The sequence below is a fragment of the Tympanuchus pallidicinctus genome, unplaced genomic scaffold (assembly GCF_026119805.1).
Source record: "Tympanuchus pallidicinctus isolate F22 unplaced genomic scaffold, pur_lepc_1.0 scaffold2, whole genome shotgun sequence".
In the NCBI taxonomy this organism is placed as follows: Eukaryota; Metazoa; Chordata; class Aves; order Galliformes; family Phasianidae; genus Tympanuchus; species Tympanuchus pallidicinctus.
Window position 1 is genome coordinate 6,723,904 of NW_026294721.1, and position 23,186 is coordinate 6,747,089.

The 23,186-nt window shown below is 40.0% G+C and overlaps 1 protein-coding gene across 5 annotated transcripts; it reads left to right on the forward strand.

Annotated features, from left to right (window-relative positions):
• The first annotated feature begins 1,269 nt into the window (after positions 1-1,269).
• Positions 1,270-20,622, forward strand: TACC3 (transforming acidic coiled-coil containing protein 3). Of its 5 annotated transcripts, none has more exons than XM_052682171.1 (16): positions 1,270-1,420; positions 5,100-5,271; positions 5,418-5,560; positions 7,910-8,953; positions 10,245-10,341; positions 10,785-10,977; positions 12,176-12,222; positions 13,049-13,185; positions 13,276-13,387; positions 14,101-14,253; positions 17,021-17,097; positions 17,184-17,227; positions 18,219-18,379; positions 19,173-19,279; positions 19,453-19,573; positions 20,452-20,622. In XM_052682171.1, the coding sequence occupies exons 2-16, from the start codon at positions 5,101-5,103 to the stop codon at positions 20,518-20,520; spliced, it is 2,676 nt and encodes an 891-aa protein (XP_052538131.1). In that variant the 5' UTR covers positions 1,270-1,420; position 5,100; the 3' UTR covers positions 20,521-20,622. The 5 variants fall into 5 exon arrangements, with proteins under 5 accessions (XP_052538131.1, XP_052538132.1, XP_052538134.1 ...); XM_052682172.1 differs by having other exon boundaries at positions 7,913-8,953; XM_052682174.1 differs by lacking the exons at positions 1,270-1,420; positions 5,100-5,271 and adding an exon at positions 5,990-6,045 and having other exon boundaries at positions 5,448-5,560.
• The last annotated feature ends 2,564 nt before the right edge of the window (positions 20,623-23,186 follow it).

Sequence of the window (23,186 nt, forward strand, 5' to 3'; positions counted from 1 at the left end):
ACACCATATATTTTAGTAGCATATTTTTAGAAATACAGTTGTTGAATTGTTGTATTACGTGATTAGTTCTTGCCTGCAAAACTGCAATGGCTTTTAGATGTTGCAAATAGTTATGGGTTATAGGCTAGAAAGCATGTGATAAGTCTGTTAAGTTTTAACAAAAGACTTTCAGCAAAAGAAATACAATAATGAAACAATATGGGTAGGCTTATCAAACATCAAAAGAAGCCAGGGCCTCCACACAAAGCTGAATTGTCTCACTCTGGGAGTAGGCTGGGATGCAATAGGCAGATGTCAAGACACTCCCCTCTATCCTCCTTATCTTCCAGCGACCCAGTATATTATCATTAAAAGACATGTTCCCAAGCTCATCTCTATCCAAGGACAAGCAGATGTCCAGAAATAATGGCCAAGTGCTGAGAGAGCAAATGTTTTGATTTTGGTACCTATAAATTACTTATAATAGGCATTCTCCTGCTGAGCATGTATCAGTGAATAAAATTTACATAGAAGGGTGAGAGAGGAAGGACCACTGGACAAAGTAAAAGGCTGTTAACTGGACTGTCACTGTCATGATGCTAGAAGGATCCTGACAGTAGAAGAGACCATGGAATAGCAGACTGTAAATCTCATGAATCGCTACCTGAGATAGGCATGTATATGTTAATAAATTATCTCACAGGTGATTGATGAGTATGGATTATCTGTGGAAATAAAATGGACCCTGAATTGTGTAATCTCTGAAGCGCTTATGGGGAAAACATCCCCCCTGCTTCCCAGAGCTGCTAATAAGGAATACCCGCCTTAACAGTAACAGCGCTTTGCTGTGAAACTTCTGCACTTGATTTCTTTGATTCAAACACATCATGGGAATGAGGCTGAAGGGACACTGTGTTCACTGACAGCGACATCTCACAAAGCCAGCCCCGCTGCAGGCACCCACAAGGAGAACGCTGGGCTGTGCCTCACTTTCTCACTCAGTTCTGCTCTGCGTGGAAAGCGGGGTAGCACTTCTAAAAAACATCCAACGTGGAGCCTTTGTTGCTGTTTTTTTTTTTTGTTTTTTTTTTTTTCTTTTTCTTTTTTCCTCAGAACCATTCGGTGCTTCCCCTAGGGCGGGTCTAAAGGCGCAACCACTTGGCCGCCAACCCGCTCCCGCCTCCCCCTCAGCCCGCCGCCACTGCACAGCTCCGCAGCCAGCGCTTCCCAGCGCGCCTCCCCCGAGGCAGCTCCGCTCCGTGAGATCCTATTGGCGGAAGGCCTCGAAAATCCCCGCCCTTCCGCAGGACGCTTTCCGGATTGGAGACCGCCTTCCGAATGCCGCTTTCTCATTGGTCGGCTGAAGGTGCCGTTGAAGTTTGAAATCCTGAGGCGGTTGTGGCGGAGCGCGTTGCTCTGCGGGTTTGGTGCTTGCCGGCAGGTAGGAAGGGAGCCGCTCTAGTGATCATCCTGCTTGATTTGGGTGTACGGAGAGTTGCTGGGGAGGGGTTTCGTGGTCTGGGAGAAGGGTAGGCTGAGGTGGGTGCTGGGGGAGCGCTGTGGGCTTGGAGCTGGGGGGTGTTCATGCTGAAGGGCATTGTGAGCCTGCTTGGGGCTTGGGGCTACAGGACAAAGCTGGAGGGGTGATGTGGGGCTCAGGAGAGCCCTAGGGACGTCTCCGTGTTTTGAGGGCAGTGTCGGGCTCGGGGAGGTTGCCTCAGTATGAGGGTTTTGTAGGGCTGAACCGGGGTAAGAACGGGGTGCAGGAGGTGTGGCACTGTGTCCATGTAGGATCACAGAATTGGAATCAGAATTGGAATAAAAAAGGACTCGGGTTGAAAGGAACTTCAAGGATCATTAATCTCCAGCACCCTCCCTCCCACCGCTGGGCTGCTCAGGGCCCCATCCAACCCGGCCTTGTACACCTCCAGGGATGGGGCCTGGTGGGCATCTCCATTATTTGAGATGATGAGGGGCAGCAGAAGAAACCCTAGTGAGTTTCATGGTGGGTGATGTGGGGTTGAAGGGTTCCTCATGGTCTAGGATGGATCAAGAGCATTGTGGGGCACCTTGGAGGACTGTGGGGATAGAGGAGTCCCTTTTTGCCTATCCTCCCTCCTTAAAGCCTTCTCAAGGACTGCTGCCTCCAGTTCAAAGCCATCTTTTGTTCCCTACCCCAAACTGCAGACAGGGGACAGCAGAGCCCCCAGGGCTGCAGCTCTGTTTCTGCTTCCACCCTGGCCTGTTTTTGGCTACAGGTGCTGCAACTTTTCCTTCCTGAAATGATTTGAAAGCAAGTTGTCCTCTAGAGTTACTGACTTCCGAGTTGCAATTAACACATGGAATCTAGCTTGACACACAGAGCATGCTTTGGTTCATACTAAGTTGCTCTGTGTGGAGCTGGTGCTCTGTCTCAGATGCTGGAGAACTTAAAAAGGGCAATTCAATAGAGAGGAATGTCTGTTTTTGTCCTATGAATTTGGTGGCTTTCTCTAGTGTCTGAGATCATATTGGTGTTTTGGCTGTTGTGCTCCACTGACCAACAGACAACAGTAGCTGTCAGGAAGTCCTCAATTTGTCAGTGATGGTTACCTGGGGTTTACTTGATGTCTCTGAGCTAATGTTCATTCACAAGTCCAGAACGGAAGACTGCCACTTGTACCTATTTAAATAGTCTTCAGAGACCTTAAGCAGTTTCATTCTGTGGATGGCAAGCTGGACATGAGACAGCAGTGTTCTCTTGCATCCCAGAAAGTCAACTGTATCTGGACTACAACAAAAGAAGCATGGTGAACAGGGTGTGGGAGGTGATCCTGCTTCTCTACTCTGTGCTGGTGAGACCTCACCTGGAGTATTGTGTCCAGTTGTCCTCAGTGCAGGAGAGACAGAGACCTGTTGGAGTGTGTCCAGAAGAGGGCCACAAAAATAATGCAAGGGATGGTACAATTTCCCTGGGAGAGCTGGGTTCTGGGGAGACCTGATAGTCACCCTTCAGTATCTGAAGGGGGCCTATAAAAAAGAAGGGGACAGACTATGTAGTAGGATCTGCTGTGATAGCATGAGGGGAAATGGTTTCAAACTGAAAGAGGGGAGGTTTAGATTGCATGCAAGAATTTTATTAGTTTTTACGATAAGGGTAGTGAAGCACTGGAACGGATTAGTGGAATCCTCATCTCTGGAGACATTCAAGGTCAGGCTGGATGGGACTCTGAGCACCTGATTGTGCTGTATATGTCTCTGGTCATTGCAGGGGAGTTGGGCTAGATGACCTCTAAGGGTCCCTTTCAACTCAAACAGTTCTATGATTCTACGATCTTTGAGTGGCTGTGGTAGAGGGGGAACTTAGTGCCTTTTAAAAACAAAACTAAAACTTGTATGCGTTGGCTTGAGTGCATTGACAAAACTGCTGTCTCTAAATGAGTGTTCCCTGCTTATAAAGCTTGTCTTAGATGATGGCTTTGTTTTTAAACAAATTGTTTAAACTGAACAATTACAATCTTCAACAATTCAGTTGATCTGTTATATTAATTATCATTCCTAATGAAGGGATGCAAGGAATTTCTTTACATTGAGTTCTATGATTTAATGTATGTTTATTTTTTTAAAATTACTTGTAAAATCATTTGTGGTGAAAGCTAAAGAAACGAAGAGACAACAAATGGAGGTGTACTTTGCTTGCCATTGCTACTGTATTGTTTGCATTCAATTGCTGATTAAAATTGTCAGTGTTGCAGTCAAAGCAGTAGAGTTCAGTGGAAAGTAGGGAGCAGACTTTCTCATAAGGATTAATGTAAGAGTAGGAAAGAATGCAGAGACTTTGAAATTTGAATAAACGAGGACACTGAGATTGAAAACATGACAAGGTTTTCAGTGGGAGATGCTTCTTACCTCTTTATGATAATGAAAACAATCAGAGTCTAATTTTATTGACTACATGACAGCTAATAATCAGTTGCTTGTTCACATCAACCATTTGAGATCATTTGGAATGGTTGTCCCCATTGCAGAAAGCCAGCTTTCTTATCTGAGGATCCTGATTCCCTTGCCTAGGTCCTGTATGTATCTCATTTAACACCTCCGTTCTCCTGAAAGAAATTGATTTGCTGGTGACTTGTCAGATAAATACTTCTCAGGAGTTGACCATGGTGGGCATTGGTTATGCCCAGATCTTGCTTAAGATGCCTTCTATGTTCTGGTCCTTTTTTGCTTTTAGCTTGTTTATAGCAGTAGCATCAAGGAGTATTGTTTCTTTAATGCTTTAAAAGAAATGTGATCCTGATGGGAATAAAAAGTAGACAGAGTTCATGTATGCAAAATTTATTAGCTTACCTGGGCCACTTGTCTATTTCTAACTTATTTTGTGAGCTTTAGTTTCAAGTCCTTCATGTTTAGACTTATCTGATTTTATAGTACTTTGCAGTCTGGTAAAGCTTCTGTGCATGTCTAATGTAAGAGCAGAATTTAAGAATTACCTACTTATATTATTATTTTTTCCCCACCAGGTTTGCATACTAGTAATGTGTGTACAACAAAGGATTCTTAAGTGCCTAGTGCTTCAAAAAAGCAGCATATGTTCAGACAGTGCAAGAAAAATCTGAATTAATCTTAATTCGGAACCCTGATCCTAAACACATCCTAACTAAACACATTTGTTTTGCTTTTCGCTGATCAACAATGCAGAAATGACAGTCATTTCTCTGATTCACATGATCTCATCCTATTACATGAGATGTGACTGCCTCTACTGATTTTAAGGGGTTTGGAATGAAGAAAATAGAGCTCCCTGTAAAGGATGGACTTAATTAGTAGGGTTGTATGTTAAGTAGAGAGCATAATATCAGCAATTAACTTGCTAGACCTCTAGCAAAAGCGGAGGGGCCGGTCAGGTGCTGTGTTTGGGTGCTTGAAGAGTCTTGAGATGCACCTTTTCATGGGAGGATCTTGAATACTTTTAAGATTGCTTTGAAGTGGTGGTGTTTGTGTTTGGTGGGTGGTGGGTTGTTTTTTTTGTTTTTTTTGCTATCCAGTGCCAGGCTTCCGACTTCTTCAGCTATCTGAAAGTACATCTGGCTGACCACACCCTCTCATTCTTGCCCTGATGTTGTGTGCTGATATTGTAGAATGAGTCTGCAGATCTTAAATGCAGAAAATGGAGAAAACGTCAGTGATGATCTAACAGCGGAAGACTGTGGCTTTTACTTTGCACTACCGGAACCTACAGGGAGACCTTCTATTCTGCGCCTGTCCCAGAAAGAAAACTTGCCACCAAAAAGTGTGGCAAGAGCTATGAAGGTAAAATTCTGCTTTCGTATTTAAGTATATTCTTCTATGATCTGCAGTACTCAGTATATACAGTACTGGTATTTGGAGCTTGACAATATTCTGGTATTCATGTCCTTCCTTTTTCCTTCCCTTGCCCTCTTGTCCCTTTCTTAAAGGTAACCTTTCAAACTCCTCTAAGAGATCCTCAGTCTCGAAAAATATTAAGTCCCACTATGACAGACAAACTTGAGTCTACTTTCACGCTTGATGATTGCAGTGAAGCCTTACAGGATGATCTCTCTGTGCCCATCAGCGCTGTGTAAGTAATGTATTCACTGCTTGTAGCATTAGTAATGTGGGACATAATCAAGTTAATTTTCCCCCATTATAAACGTGTTTATTTACATTCTAAGGTTGTATAACAAGATGAAAGCTGCATGAAGGAACCTAAATCAGTGCTGACTTTGATAAGCAAATTTCTTTCACAGCTAATTAATTGCTTTTAAGAAAGCATTGTCTTGGTTGTGATATTGAATACTGAACTGTGTTTCTAAGTGATTTATTAACTGATTTCCTGGAAGTGTGTTATGTTATGGGTAAATAATTTTGTAGAAAAGAGCCATGCTAGGCATGGAATACAGAACTGCTTCATTCAGTGAGGTTTTCATGGATTAACAGAATCTAGAGTTAATTGAACAAGAGATGAGATGTTAAGGCTTGTATGTGAAGTACTATTTTATCTCTTCAGACTTTCTTCTCAGAAGTGTCATTTGAATGGTTTGCTGGAATTGACACCTTGAGTCAGTAAGTGCTAAAATTGATGTGATAGTACAGTGAATATAACATCAATCCCAAGGATAATCTATTAGCCTGGATCTCAAGGAAGCTCCTGGAATCTGTCTGGAGAAGAGCACAAGTTCTGCAGTATTACTCCTTTATAAAAATATTGCTGTAATGGCATAACGATCCTGTAGTATGATTGCTGTTTAAATTGGTGGGCCTCAATGAATGTTTTACTTATGATTTTTTTTTCCCACCCTTCCTTAAACTTCTGCAAACATCTGGCATCTGTAGTGCCCAGTGGCAAGAAGGCTTTGACCTTAGTTTTGTTGCCTCCAAGGAAGTATATCCGGTTCTTTCAACTACCCTGTATTCTTTCCCAATGTCTTGCATTTGGGGCAGGAAGAAGAGAAAAAGATTGGAGCACTTACGTGTGCCTTAAATGTTTACATTTGCTTCAGCTATTAATTTGTATGTATACTCTAGTTCAGAAAAGTATCTCTAAGCCAGCCACCATAATTTTTAAGTAATATTGTGTTCATTTCAGACATAGTATTTAAATGAATTAATGAAGTACATGTGAAGTACACATGGCTCAAGCATGTTAAAAAGGCATCTAATTGGCTTTAGGTGCATAAATGTGTGTCAAGATATTGCATTTACTGCGTATCATTTCTACTTGTAAACTATATGGATTTACTTGTAACAAGTAAACTGAAGGACTTAGCGTTGCTGAAGGATGGCACTTCTAACTAACCAAGTAATTAAAGCTTTTAGCTGATGTCTTGCTCTTGACTGGCATTTATTAGGTTAAGCACTGAGGGAGAATGGGAGGAGCCTTTAGTAGTTGAACAAGTCTGGGGCTGAGCTATTGCAGGGAAGAGGCTCTCAAACCGGGTGAGAAGAGCTTTGTGAACTCTGTCTCCTGCTTTTACTTTCGGGTTTATCGAAGTACTGTTTTTACTGAGTGGCTCTTAATTGTGTTTTGCTCTACAGGAGATATGAATGGCACATAGAAATATCTATTTTGTCCAGGGACAAAACAATGGGAGGAAATCCTGTTTCAGGAAGTAATGGCTTAACTCTCTGTGGTCTGAGGCATAGCCTCAGAAGTTGAGTTTGGGGAAATAACACGGGCAGCAATAACTTGTAAAATACCCGATGGTAGAGAATACTCAAACTTGTTCTTTAACCAGTTGAATCTGCCGGTGAATCTTACACTTTCTTTTTTCTTCTCCTTACTGTAGTGATCTCTTATGTGTGTCTCTTCAGCTTTTGCTGTTGCATGCAGTTTAGAGTTCCGAAGTTCGGAATCTGTTTGGGTATATACATGGCTGATATGATGGTGTATGCTTTAAGTGGGGAAAAACATCTTCTAGAATGACCAAACAAAATAATGACTAGAATGGGAGAATTTGAGTCATGATTCATTTTGGTCCTAGTCTTGTGAGTCTGTCATGACTCATGGATGAATTTACTGAAAAATGTACTACTTGTTGTGCTGGTATTCAAACTGCTTGTTGCTAATAACTCATAAGCAGTGTATATTTCACACTGCTTAGTGAAATGGAAATATCTGTATGTTGTTGTGAGGACTGGCACAAGGTAACATAGCTGTGTGCAGAAACGATAGCTTAAGAATATTGAATGCCTTCAAGGATTGATCTTCCTGTAGTTCAGTCTGTGCTGGTTCGTGATTTCAGACTATTAGGTAATAACTGATTTTTTTGTTGTCAGGGTATTCTTTTGTTGTCTGCTCTCTTATTATATTAAAAAAAGAAAATCTTAGAAAAGCTGCTTGAATATGATATGAATGCTATCTTAAGAAACAAAAAACAAAAACAATATAATGTGATCTGACTTTTTTTTTTTTTTTTTTTTTTTAAAGTAGCACAAGTCAACAGAAGACTGAAGCTGAAGCAAGTGATACGGAGATAAATAAACAAATGCCAGAGAAAGTCAGTGCTGCTCCTTACCCAGATGATGAGATGCCAGTGAAGAGCCGAGGTTCCTACAGTCTTGATTTTGATAACTTAGATGACATCAATCCCTTTCAGAGTTCAATGCAGCTGCAGAACTCTCCTGGAAACCTGCAAAAGTCTCCTGTAAGGGTATCTAGCAGCCCTGAGAAAACTTCTGAGAAAAGTAGCAATTCTCTTCCACTGGATCATGCAGCTTCTCCTTCAACAACTACAAGTACGGAATATTCCAGTAAACAGGATAATACTACTTTCTCTGGAAAAAAGTCTGTTCAGTTAGAGTCCAATAAACCTGATCTGTTCCCAAAGCATGCTATCAGTGGCTCTCTGCAGGATTCCCCTTCCACAGAAGTAAGCCAAATCAGTAAGTCTGGCAATTTGGATCTTATTAATTCTGATGTGACCCATTCCTCCAAAACTGGAGAACCGAAACCTCAAACTGTTCCAGTACCAGAAAAAGCTTCAACAGAAAAGTTGAAGACTTTAGAAGAGCCTGCCATTTCCAAAGGGGAACCTGCAGAAAAGCCTGGTGTCACCAAGGCTGGACCAGTAAAACTGGAATTTGACTTTGATAACACCAGTGTTAAAAAACCACCTCCTAAGAAACTAGGTAAAAGACTTGGAATTAAACCACCTTCCAAAAAAACTTTTAGTACCAAACTGAAAACAGAGAATACTGAAGTGGAAAATAAAAGTAATGTGGAAGACGAAGCTCCTGTTCCTAGAGCATCCTATAAGTTTGACTGGGACAAACTTGATGATCCAAACTTTAATCCTTTTGGAGGAGGTTCTAAAGTTTCCACCTCACCCAAGTGTTCTGAGCCCAGCTCTCAGAAAGTTCCCCAGCAAGAAGAGCAGGATAGTGCATCACCAACAAGGGAGCATCTTCCATTGGAGCAGGATAACAGACCAACTAGCTGTGAAAATCTTGAGAAAAAAGAACCAAGAAGTCCGTAAGTAATTCTGTGTAACCAAATGTAAAGGTACCTTGTGCAAAGGAAGATAGACTGTATCTGTCTTACAACAATTGGGCTTGACTTCCTCCCTTGAAGGATGGCTGGCTTGTATTGCACACTGTAATCTTTAATGCAGCGTGTTGCAGCAAAGGCCTTACTGGAGAAACCATCTCTAGGTGGCTAGCTGTAGGCAAAATGTATTCTTAATCTGGAGGGGTGAGGGAGTCAAGCTTACATGGGAAGACTAAACAACTTGGTCTCTCCATAAGTGGCTCTATCCATAATCCGGGACTGGAGTAAAATGAAAGTAGTAGTGGTTAACTACTGACAGTAGTGTTGGTTAACTACTGTTACCTCAAAAAAATCAGTAGGCAGTATTGCATATCATGCAGCTTGTGTAGGAAGCAGGCAGTTTTGTTCTGTGCTTTGTGTCCTGACTGAGCTCTGAGATGCTGTTTCTTTGCAGCAGAATTCTATTTGCAAAAAAAGTGCTTGTCACAAAAGTTACACTTTGGCAGCAGGTGAAACAAGTTTTTATACTTGAAAATGGGAGATGTTGTACTGCCTTTCCTAGGAAGCTTAATTACTAAAATGGCAGCATTACATAAACCAGTTGCTTACCTGAAGAGGACTGACAAGAGATGCTAACTTGACAGAAGTGTTTGCTCTTTTCATAGAATCATAGAATCACCAAGGTTGGAAAAGACCTAAAAGATCATCCAGTCCAGCCATTTTGCTTCCAGCGTACCGTGATCAGCTACTGTTTGCCAAGTGAAAAGTTATGGTTATGCTATTATCAGTAACTGAAGTATTGGACCTCTCTAGTGAAGTTAGGTGGCTTAAATCAGTAATCATAGCATTATGTTAGTGGGAAGAGTAGCGGGATGCTTGCAATTCTACTCTTAATTAAACAAAAGCTTAACTTAAAAAAAAACAAACAAACAAAAAAAAACAAAAAAAAAAAACTACAGCAAATTTCAGGCTTCTCAAATGGAAATGAGAAGAATGTTAAGTGAATAGGAAGAAGTGATACTGCTGTGATTTTCCTGCTTCCCATGTAAGGCTGCTACTTATGGAAAGAGAGCTTCCTGTCATTTGAGTTGTCACCAGGCAAGACAGAACTTACATCTTTACCTTTCTGGACGCTTCCTGTACCTGGCAATAGAAACTCTCAAATAAGCTTATTTTGTTCAACATCTGATTTAAAAATAAGTAAAAATTCAAACCAATCTGTGACTGGGACTTTGATTTTTATTTTTTAATATTTTTTTTCTCTTCACCTTCCAAGAGAAATCCACAAACAAAATGTAGAAGATGAGCCACGAAAGCAAGAAGACAAGCCAGAAGTTCAAGGACAGGCTGATCTTCCAAAAGAGCTATCCATGGTAAGGCATGGAAAAGATTCTCTCCAAGCTGTCCATGAAACAAAGTTCTTTGCCACTTAAATATGGGTTTGACAAGGTTGGTGTTTTATTAGAATTTTTTTCCATGAGTTTAGCGCAGTTCTTGAGGGAATGTAAACTGTGCAGGCTTCTCTTTTGAAGGTAACATCAGAAGACAGACAATTGGTACCTTGGTATGTGGTATCTTTTTTCATCAGCAGTTGCATACAAGGACAAATGCAAGGGTGTGGATTCTTAGAATGTGATTCCTGTAGTTTAGTGTTGGTACTGTTTACTTTCTGTCTGTGAATTACTGAGGCTTATTATGCTGGCTGCTGAGATAATTTGTGGCAAACCAATCTGATCATTATTGTGATTTCCATGTTGCATTTAAATCATTTAAATTATTATTTTAACAGTAAAGAGGATTGTTCTTTTCTCTCCAGGAGAAACAAATAAGCCCATCTAAAGTGTCTCCAACAATTGTCCCCTCAAAAGATAATTTAGTTTCTGCTGACACTGGAAAAAAGTCAATGTCTGCAGAAGAAATTAAACCTACTTCTCACAGAAATGAAATAACAGCAGACCAGCAGATGGCTGGCGCTGAACCTGAAGAGCTCTTCAGACCATCATCAGAAGGTAAGGGCAGTCCTCCAGTGTAAACTGGGAAAACATTGTAGAATCATAAAATGGCCTGGGTTGAAACGAACCATAATGACCATACAGTTTCAACCCCCCTGGGATGTGCAGGGTCCCCAGTCACCAGACCAGGCTGCCCAGAGCCACATCCAGCCTGGCCTCGAATGCCTCCAGGGATGGGGCATCCAAAACCTTTCTGGGCAATGTGTTACAATGTATCACTATGCTCTGAGTGGCCATTGTCACCATAACTTCTGTGTATATATTTCTTTTTGGTTTTGACATTGATTCTAGCTTTTATTGTATTCCATTTTACTCTTTCGGAAGGAGTAAATGCAGCAACTATCAGGATGGGAAACTGAAGTATACTCATAAATTTCTCTGGATTAAGCTAAATTCAGATGGCTAGTAGTGGTCAGCTGTCAGCAAAAATGAGTTTTTGTCTGGTATTGAAACGACCTTCTGGAGCTTCAGTGGCAGTTCTCTGTTTTTAAGGACAAAGCTTTCATTCTTAAAAACAAAACAACAAAAAACCAACTGTCTGTCCTTGAAAACACATTGTGGTATTTCTGGTATTAAGGGCTTTTCAGATTGAGAGCACTAGAGCTATGCAACTACCTGTCACTGAGTTGTGTAGGTTATTCCAAGGGCTCGCAGTACTGATTAATCATTGCAATGTGAATGGTCTTCCTGAAGTTACATGTGTGTCTTGAATGGTTACCATATGGCTGTTAAACACCTGGAAATAGTATTCCTTGTAGGACTGTTGTGTGGAAGGATGAGCAAATGACTGAAGTACAGTCTGACACTTATATTAATACTTCAGTGAGATCAGTACATTGAGAAATAGCTTCATTGTCCAGCTTAACCTTTTTACTAATTTTAATGATGTGATTAAGAGTCTTACTGTTTTATGGGGCGTTGTATAAAAGAGTAAAATGTCTGAGTATGCTCGAGGCTTCAACTGTGGAACAGCAAAAGTCCTTGCAGGTATCTGGGGGCTAATAGTGGCTATAAATTTAGTTTAGAAAACTGTCAAATATTTTATTTTCCAGTTTGAGTTAGTTTTCCATCTGTTAAAATAAAAACACCTTGTGAGTCTGGAGTTGTGTTTACTGTATGCATAAGATATCTGCTTCAGTCTGTGGATGTTTCTGTGAAATACAGTGAAGGTGCAGTCATATAATTTATTTTCCAGTTCTCGGGATGGGCATAGACTATCTGGAGCAATTTGGAACTTCATCTGTAAGTATGGTATTGAAATGCTTTGTTTACCTCCCTGGCTGAGGAAGAAGGAAATTGTCAGGCCTTAAATGTTCTCATGAAGTAGCTTGACTTTGAACTTGTTCACAGAAATACAGGTTCTATTTCACAGGAATGTGTCTATAAGGCATGCAGTGGTGGTGAGGAAATGTGGTTATAAGTAATTTTGCCTAAGTATGGGAGGTGCTGTGTTTCCTATTTGCAGAGGTGCTTTTTTTTTTCCTTACAGTGGTGAAGGTCAGATGGATGGTATTCCCATTGCTGGTTGCTAAAACAAGAAGAGAATGAAAGAGCATTGTTTTGAAAAGTTTTAAGCTCCTCTGTTTTATGGGCATTTTCAAGAAATCTGTCTCTAAATTGGGCATGTCATATTTCCATCCGCTCAGCTCTGTGGTTTTTCCCCTGCTTTGAGCCAGAGTAGGTGTGGCTTTGAGTATAGATTGAATACACTGAGCTGAAAGTGTTTTTTACTTCTGTGTTTGTCCTGAGACTGCTTGTTCAGCTTACAGTGCCACCTTTATCTTTTAGCATCTTCTGTTAATTTTGAATAGTTAATATAAACTTGTCCTTTTGGTTTTATCTATGAACAGAGGACTGAGGTCACTTGATGTTACGTAAGGACTTAAGAACTCAGTGCCCACAAGCTTAAGTATTTTTCTCCAGCAAACAATGCTCTGTCCACACAGGAATAGACTCACCCTCCCTCTGGAGGGCTATTTATATGTGGGGAGGGTGGGACAGGGTGAGGGGGGGGGGGGGGCTTATCTACAAAGCAGCAAATCTGCCACTTTATGCCTTTTCTTCTCAGTTCAAAGAATCTGCTTTGAGGAAGCAGTCATTGTATTTGAAGTTTGATCCTCTGTTGAGAGACAGTCCCAGAAAGCAACCAATTTTTGGTGCTACTGAAGCAAACACGAGTATCATGACTGCTCCACTTCAGTGTGGGTAGGTATTGATTTAATCTAGCCTGTAGTGCATCGCTTTGCAAGGAAAGGCAGCGCTTGAATATAATCGTGTATGTTTGTTCATTTTTAGCCCTGCTTCTGATTTAAACAAACTGCTTGAAGAAACTGAGAATCCTGCATCAAGTCTTCAAAATGAGGAAAAACCGAAAGGACTAGATCTTCTAGGAACATTTACAACTTCTGTAAGGATGTCTGCAGTTGATGTGAAGTTTCACATTGATAATTTGGGGCAGGGATCAGCCAGAATATGGAGTTAAGACTTATGCAAAACTTCTAAGGATTGCAGAGTACTTAATGCTTATTTAAACTGTCATCTTAAAAAAGGTTGGATACCCACTATATAAGGTTGAACTTTTGATGTACTTAATATTGTTGTATAATTTTTTGTTTGTTTGTTTGAAGCTGGTGGTATTGCACATGGTCTAGGAGAATTTGAGCTGTTCTTAAGAATACTTTAATCAAGCAAACCTTTGTATGCAGCTGAAGCCACAGAAATAAGACAAGCTTCTGTTTTAATAGCACTGCTGAGATGAAAAGCACTTCTTTGATTAAATTTGATGCCATACAGTGTAAAAGTTACAGCAATGAAACCCTTTATATGAAGTGATCTGTGCAGTTTCTAATCCTGAAAGGCTGTTTACTGGTGGGGAATAGCATGCTGTCTGTCCTGTTTCTGATTGTTAGAACTGGTGGATAGCACTTAATTACACATTTATTATGTAGTTCTACAAAATACCAGCAAGGTAGGAAAGCTATGGTAACTAAGTTCATAGAAGTATTTTGGGACAAGGATTCTTAATAAAAATGTATGGATTTATTATTGAGTAATCTACAAGCAGCTAATGACTGCATGAAAATTAGAATCACTGAGAACTCAATTTTTGTCACCTTACAGGACGCTGGTCTCATAATTCCAGACTCCCTGGCATGTGATGTTTCTCCACTCCCTTTTACTACTTCCACAAACACTGCAGTGGATGCTATTATAGATGTGCTGAAATACAGTCAAAAAGATATGGATGCAGCAGTTGAACTAGTTAAAAAAGAGGTAAGGTGACCCCTGACCCTGTGTTGCCCTGAAAAATCTCAAAAGTTTACAAAAGTTTAGATTACCTTTTGTAGATTTCTACACTTGGCAATTTTATCCATCATACTTGACATCAACATCTCATCCAAAAAAGCTTGCTAATGCTTAGCAATAGGTATAGAACTCCTCAGAGCCAGCATCTAAGGACACGTGGCAGATTTAATTTTCAATGCTGTTCTGCTTTAGGGCTCGTCAGTATTAAAAAGCACCTGTTATCAAATTGATATTAAGTCCCAAATCATTCTGTTATCAAAACACTTTTTATTAAATTACCTAGGAGAAATCTGTTCTTGCCAGTGGGAAGGAGGGGCTTATTTTCTTACCATTATTTCTGTAAAACAAGAAAAATCTTTAACAGTAATTCAGTGTAGTGGTTGTGGTGATTGGTTGGTTTTGTTTGTGTAATGGGGAAGCATGTCAATATGTGCAGCTAATAAGTGAAAACATCTAACTTACTCTCCACTGTTATTAGTAGAAGGTGAAGGGGAGGAATAGGTGGGATTTTTAACTTAAAGTCACGGAATAGCTGCGGTTGGCAAGGATCTCTGAAAGCCATGTTGTCCAACTTCGTTACTGAAACAGAATCTCATATAGAGCAGGTTGCCTTTGAATATATTCAAATGGTTTATGAAGGTTTCCAAAGAGACGCTTCACAACTTTTCACAGCACTGGAATGGGTTGCCCAGCCATTTACCTGGTACAGAAGTCCTCACTGATGTGTGGAGGCGCTTCCTGTGCTCTGGTTTGTGTCCAGTGTCCCTGGTCTTGGCACTGGGCACCACTGACCAGAGCCTGCCTCTGTCTTGTCTGAGCCCTCCCTTCATGTATTTATGGATATTGGTGAGATGCCCCCGAGCCTGCTCTTAAATTGCTGAATAATGTAAGACCAGTACTTAAGCATAAATTTCCTTAAAGCTAGTTATCACTTCAAAATTACCTTAGGAAAACAGCATTCTGAATTCCTGGCCAACTTAGTGTGGCAGCTAGTCATACTAAGAACACTAAATACCCTTAATGATGGTAATGATGATGACCTGTGGCCCTTTGCTGCTTTACAGTTTTAATTTTACCTTTAGAGTAAACAAAGCAAAATAAATAACAAAAAACAAACTTCTCTGTGGGTAACTTTAAATTGCTTTCTGTTTCTTACTTAAGAGGATGCTTTAACCAGCATGTTGTCCAGTACACGAAATGGTAAATTTCTGGCTCTGATAAGGATCAGATCTAGAATGGAGTTTAGATAAGAACAGAGAGTAAAGCCTGTAGTATTTTAAACTTGGTAGTCTCATCTCTCACTTCACAAAACTATTCTAAGCATGTAAACTTAGTTGCAGCAAGAAAAGTGTGACTGTTTATCCAACTGTTGTGGCATTTCAGAATGGATAGAATTATCTAGCACTGATGAGGCCACACCTTGAGTAATGTGTTCAGTTTTGGGACTCTCACTACTAGGAAGACATTGAGGCCCTGGAGCATGTATGGAGACGGGCAATGAAACTGTGAGGGGTCTGGAGCACAAAAGAGCAGCTGAGGGAGCTGGGATTGTTTAGTCTGGAGAAGAGGAGGCTCAGGGGAGACCTTATTGCTCTCTGTAACTATATGAAGGGAGGTTGTAGTGAGGTGGGGATCAACCTCTTCTCTCATGTAGCTGGTGACAGTACCAGAGGGAATGGCCTCAAACTGTACCAGGGAGTTTCAGGCTGAACTTTAGGAAATGCTGCTTTTCTGAGAGTGATGTCACACTATCAACACAGTTATTAATAAAAAGCTGGAGTTTGCACAAAATTGTGAGCTCTGCTTTAATTCAATCTGATGTGAAATAAGTGTGGTTGTTTTTAAGATTAACTGAATTATCTTAAATTTGAGAACGTGTTAAGGGGAGGATTGAATATATTCCAGACATCAAGTTGATTTTGACCAACGCTGCATTTCAGTATTTGTTTTTTTCCTGTGTTTGTGATTTCTTCTATCTGCCTTGTAGATAAAAGGAAATATTTGTACTTGAGAAGATATTACTAGGCAGGCTATTACTTACTTGCCAGGGAACAGTGACCTTCATGTAGCATGAGTAAGAGTAGCCAAGTAAAATAAACTGAGCTGACTCTCATCTTGACTTTTGTGAGATTGATAACAATGAGTGGCAAACAAGAATTTTGATATCTACTTTTGGGTACTTCATCATCGTATTTACACATTTGTAATAAGACATTTCATTTTGAATCTGTTAGTTGGAACTTGGAATTTGACATGGGAAATTTAGGTATCACAGAATGGCCAGGGTTGGAAGGGACCTCAAGGATGATAAATCTCCAACTCCTTGCCACAGGCAGGGCCACCAACCTCCCCATTTAATGCTAGACCAGACTGCCCAGGGCCCCATCCAATCTGGCCTGGAAAACCTCCAGGGACGGGGCATCCACAACCTCTCTGGGCAGCTGTTCCACCACCTCACCACTCTCTCTGTAAAGAACTTCCCACGACATCCAACCTAAATCTTCCCTCCCTTAACTTCAAACCATTTCCCCTTGTCTTGCAGTTATCTACCCTTTACCCCTCCTGTTTGTAGGCTCCCTTTAGGTACCGAAAGGCTGCAGTGAGGTCACCCCGCAGCCTTCTTCAGGCAAAAAGAAAAAGGTATCACTAGGCTATGCTTTAGGCTCTACTGAGTAACAACCCTTGTATCACTTCTTGTTCAAGAAATAAATGTTTATTACTTTTCACTTTAAAGGTTCAAGAGAAAGAGTTGGAGACTCTTGAATGGAAAAAGAAGTACAACAAGCTCCATGTGGAATACAAGGAAATGGGGTGAGCATTTGACTTGGCCTGCTTATTCATTCCAGCTGCTTTTTCTACCTTATGGTCTAACTTTTTTCTTTTTCTTTCTTTTTTAGAAAAGTAGTTGCAGAGTTTGAAGGTACAATAACCCAAATGATGGGTAAGTTCAGTATCTACACTTTAAAACGTTTTGGGGCCTGTGCTTAGCCTGAAGTTAGTGCTCTTTTACTTCTGCTGTAATTAACTTTTCAAGTGCTTTCAGGGTGAGTGTAAGGCTTCAAACAAGGTACTTATATGCATAGAACTGTAATCATCCAGGCATTGCTATATACTGATATTATTTGGTAGCTAATGCTGATGTTGTCAAGTCAGGCATGAGCATATCTGACCTTTTTTGCCTCTCCAGTGAACTGTGAACTACCAGTTTATTAAAACTGGCTGATCCAGTTGTCTTTAGCTTGGTTGGTGGTTCGTTATCTGACCTTAAATATGTGATGGGTTGTCAGTGGGAGTTCTTGCTGGACAGATCTGGCCTTTGCTTCAGTCAAGTTTGTGGTTTCAAAGTTAAAAAGATATTAGATGGAACATGTATAGGTACATTGTTCTGTCTGGAAGCTGAATTATCCAAATCTGGTCCTTAATTTTTTTTTAATGAGGTGACTAGCATGTTAGGTTCTATTAGCCTATAGAATACATGGTTTGGGTGTGCTAGCAAAAGCATGTCTTAGAAGGGTTTGCCATATCAAGTAGGCTTGTTATCTCAGGTCTTTTCCAGGTCTTGCAGCTATTGTGCATATTTAATGAAAACAAATGTTTTTAGATTTTTTGCTACCATGAGGTTTGATGCTCCTGTTATGATGGGCTCATGTACAGGGTTTGGACTGTGCTGGAGGAAAATCCATATTTGGTTAAGCAATTTATGATCACAACTTTCAGTGTTGTAAAGTAGCAAATTAAGAGAGTATTATCATTTTCTTAAAAGCAAGGATACAACTTTTTTTTTTTTTTTTTTTTTTTTTTTTTTTTGAGGGGTTACATTATGAAACTCTTTGCCTAAAAGGACAAGTTGAAGGTGTGAGGGTCATGTCTGTACTACTAGCTTTATACTAATTTAGTAACTGTTTTAAACCTGTTACCTCTGCTTTCTTTAGAGGATTCTCAGAAACAGAAGGAGCTTTCGAAGAAAGAAATACAGAGGATGGTAGAAGAAAAGCAGCAAGTTATTTCAGATCTGAACTCTATGGAGACATCTTTCTCTGAACTCTTCAAGCGTTTTGAAAAACAGAAAGAAGTGCTGGAGGGTTATCGCAAAGTAAGATGCTGTAGAGCAAATGATATTCTTTTAAGACAAATAAGCCTTATGATCTTCTGCAAGTGGAAAGAAAATTACTAATTTCTACTGCAGCCATTAATTAAATACTGCGGCACTACCAGTAAAACAAGTTGTCTGCTTTAAAGATTAAAAAATGATCTGTTCTATTTAGTGGTTGGCTTAAAGTATGATGATGATCGTTCTGTTAGAAGCCAAAATTTCTTCAAACAAGATGAGCCTTTTCTTTTTGTATGCGTATAATTTTTCTGTTAATCGTGGAGAATAAATCCAGTGTAACTACTTGTTGCATAATGGCAGCTTGTTTTCCCATAGATAGCATTGAATAGATGCTGCAGAAGGCTTTCTATAAGTCAAACTCATACACTTTACTGGATTGTTTAGCCTAAACTGGTAGGCATATCCATGGACTGGAATAATGGAGCAACAAGGATCCCAAGCTATGGTTCCTTGTATGAAATGCATAAGCTTATTCAACATAAAACTATGCATCACTTCCTTTATCTTGCATCCCTTCTATTGCTATATTTGGAATTCGGAAGCCACTTCCTTATCACAGAACTAAAGCATCTCTTGGAGACGGTGAATTGCTAAGTTCAAGAGCTGGAATTAGTAGGGAGACTTGCACTTGTTTCTGTGCTTTTATGGAACTTGATAATTGTATTTTGAGCAAATGCTGTTATTTTGGTATAGTTAAGTAGCTGATTTGTGAAATGGAGGCAGACTTTTCCACCTACTAGTACATAAAAGCTAACTAAACTTGTTTCTGGGTCAGAATGAAGAGGCTTTGAAAAAATGTGCTGAAGAATATCTGGCTAGAATTAAGAAAGAGGAACAGAGATACCAGGCACTAAAGGCACATGCTGAAGAAAAGCTGCATCAGTAAGTACTATGTCAAAAAGCTAATTGCTGCAAAACGTGGCTCATTAATGCCAAATCATGGCTTAAAATATTTTTCTATTAATGTTCAAGCACAATAAACTAGTGAGATTCTATGAACAGTTCTGCTGTGCTGTCTGAAAGGAATGTAAACACCTGTATTTCTTCAATTCTAGAGCAAATGAGGAAATTGCCCAGGTACGAAACAAAGCTAAATCAGAAATTGCAGCCCTACAAGCCAGTCTCCGCAAAGAACAAATGAGAATCCAGTCTCTAGAGAGGAGCCTCGAACAAAAGGTTTGTCAAAGTGCTGTGAGTTTCTTTAGTCTATTGCCTTAGACTACCTCAGGAGATCTTGTACCAGTACTAGAAGTAGTCCCACTAAGTGTGCTGGTTTTGATGACTGCTCTCTAGGTAGGCTTTGGAAAATAAGCATTGAAGCTTAAGGCAGAAATCAATTATGTCAAGACTCTCCTTATATATACAGATCTTTTTTTGGAACAGAAAGGCTTATTCCTGTAGATGAGTCACAGAATTGATTAGTCTAGGTCGCTGCATCAGGAGGTTATCTAACTACTGATGGAGATGGTGTTCTAAAACTTACACGTCTCCAAGAGCAGAAGCTGTGAATGATCTTGAGTAACTGTCTAATTAGCACATCTGTAAGCATTTAATTTATAAGCCATTAGTACTGGTACAAACTCTCATATTGTATTGTCTGGACTTTTCAATATTGTTTGGCCCTAAATCCTTGTATTGGATTGCAGTCTTCATACAGCATAGATGAAGTCTCAAAATGCTTTGTAAAGGCATTTTGCTTTCATTTGCTGGAATAAATAAATGGGAACATTCTACAGAGAGGTCTGTGTTGTGAGGATTGAAATCTAAATTGTTGCTGTCATCTCAAATATCAGTATATCTAACAAAAGGAATGTGTCTGAAAAACCTCATGTACCTATAATCTTTATAGACAACTTATTCTAAGGAAATCTAGAAGCAGAGACAGTACAGGAATTTAGCTCACTTCTTGAGAATTTTTACAAAGTAGACTCTCCTTTAGGTTAAGCCTGTATTGGTTGCTAGCATGTAAGTGAACTTTCTGTTGGGAAAGATCACTGCTTGCCTGTAAAATAGCTTACATGTACCTGCAACTCTTCTTTTTCTGTCTTTAACAGACAAAAGAAAATGATGAACTAACGAAGATCTGTGATGACTTGATTTTGAAGATGGGAAAAAATGGATAGCTCAGTTATCTCTGTAAATATGTCTAGTTTCTGTGATTTCCTGTCCTGTGTTCACTCATGATTTTAATTATGTGGAGAAAAAAATAAAATGCTTGATTTACACTCCTCTTGTCTATCTCTTGCAGGAAATGTCAACTTACTGACAAGTTCACTTGCTTTTGGTATCAATATCTTGTGTAGCATTTTGACATTGTCACTCAAAAGAAAAACTTTTAATCATATCCTGTCTCTTCTCTGAGTTAGAGCCCACCATTTCTGTATTATGACCAGGCTCTGCTGATAAAGGTCAGCAAAGGCTGTGTCTGTATCTTGCACTTTGTTCTAATTTCAGTCAAAACATCCCAAAGATACAGGACTGTAACAGAACTTGACCTGTTAGCAGATGCTACAAAGAACTGAAAGTTTATGCAGGAATTCTGTTCTGTCAGTTGTGACTTAAATTCCCTCATTCTAACAGACATTGCTTTTTGGTGAGAAGCTTCACCAGGCTTTTTCAATGTTTGCAGGAAACCAGGCTAATCTTGATAGTGAATAATGAGCAGAATGTATAGAACTGTTTTGTACTTTGTGCACTCACAACCTGTTTGTTGTGAACTTTGGGATGGGATGATTCATTCAGTGCTGTGAAAACTTACACCTTCTGCTTTTTTTTTTTTGTTTTATATTTGTCTGTTTGTGCATACTTGTACCTATAAGTGAGCTGAAGTGAGCTTGTTTTCACAAAAGCTAAGCAGCCAAGGAACTGGATAACAGTACAGAGTTGCTTTCTACTCTATTGGAAAATATCATGGCAAGTCATCAGTCTGATGCTATTGACTTGCTAATCACCCATCCAGAGCTCATACTTGCCTCGTGGAACAGCTTGTAGAATTGCAGTAGGCTGCAGGTTACAGGTCATGATGAAGTCAGCTTTAATTAGGACATTAGCAGACGCTTCAGGTAAGCTGTTATTACCTAACAGACCACAGGCTACAGCTTTGTTGTAGTATTACTGAGAAGTCATTCTCTTACTTGCTTAACTAGGGGTTGCACACTTTTCTCTCAGAAGGGTGTTGCTGCTGGGTGTGTTCTTAAATACACTTGGAGCCCTTTCATTATATGTTAAGGATACTCTGCCAAGGTAGGAGGAAGAACTGAACAGCAGTACTTAAGAGATCTGGGATCTACTCTTCAGCCAGGTACCTACTGATGAGTATATCAGTATGTGTCCTGGAAGCACTATGGCTGGAGTACTCCATAGAATGGAGCAGGCCTATAGTTAATTAACACACTTCAAGTTCATAGTGTGTTTTCTCTGTGGTTTCCATGTTAATCTGGGAATGTCAGTGCGAAATCAATAGCAGCAATATTGAATACTGATCCCCTGCAGAAACTGCCTTGCTATATCTTCTTTTCATATTGCTTAGGAAGTGTTAGATAGAAGTGGAGAAGAAATAAGTCTCTGACCACGAAAACAAAGCTTCAGCCAGATAACAGGGATAACCCCAGGCTGTGTTTTGTGTTATTCCTTTGCAATAGACTTATACAGAACCAAGAATTGATGCTTGGTTGAATTTATGAACTGTCTTGCTAACGTTTTTAATAATGGAAGCAAATTCTGTTGATGTTCTTACTGAATATTGAGGCTGTTTGTTGATGTTCATCTACAGTTAAATAAGATAAAGCATGCAGCCACCAAGAGTAGGTCTGCTCTTTCCTTTCTGGTGTTGGATCATCACTGTGGTCAAGTGACCCAGGCAGATTTGGTTTAGGGGAAAGGGTGTTAGAAGAAACTGTTTTGCAGGTGGTTATTGTGCTGTACAGGTTAACTAGCTCGCTTCAGTAGAATCCCTGGCTGGATGAATGCAAAGCTGAGTTTGCTTTGTTAACTTCATATAGGAATAAACCTGCAGTGTTAAATCTTTCCACAAGGTGTAGCTGCTGTTCTTTGAAATACTGGCTGTAATTGACAGGGTTGTGCATCAGCACACTGCAAAGATGGAAATGTCCATCTCTAGTGATTGATGTGACTGTTGTTCTGGTAGATTCCCATTGGGCAGGATGAAGAGCAGCAAAGTGATACATGCCAACAGACTGTATAAGTAGTGACAGTGCTGTCTGGAGCTTTAGTGCAACAGCTATCAAAGTAGTATGATACCACTGATTAACATAATTGAGCTCTTTAGAGAGGATTGGAAGATGGAGTTGATGTTATAAGTTCAGCTCTCGTGCTCTATGGATGGTGTTACTGAAGAGAGTACTGGAATCTTCCTTACCTTCCTTTATTTCTTCAGCGTAAAACAATCCAGAGTCTCCCTCTGGCTTTATTCCAACTGCATATACAGAATGTCTCTGGTCCAGTATTTCCTTAAGAAAAGGGAGGAGAGCCTTTCAACTTGTTTCAACTGTTACTTGAATATAGTGGTGTTGCATATTCCACGTTCCCTTGTCTGATTGAGGTGGATGCATATTAGTCCCTCAGCCAGCATACCAGGTACGGTTTTCATTTGGTCTGTTATGATGTTATCAAGAATCATACCCTGTGTGGTTGGTTGTATATTCATATTAAGTAGTGGAAACTGCTCTTCAATTAGATGTTGAATGATAGCACACCATATGCTTCTACTGTAATTTATGACCACTGTTGTGAAATCTGCCCAGCTCTTCCATTTACTGGTTGTTGATAT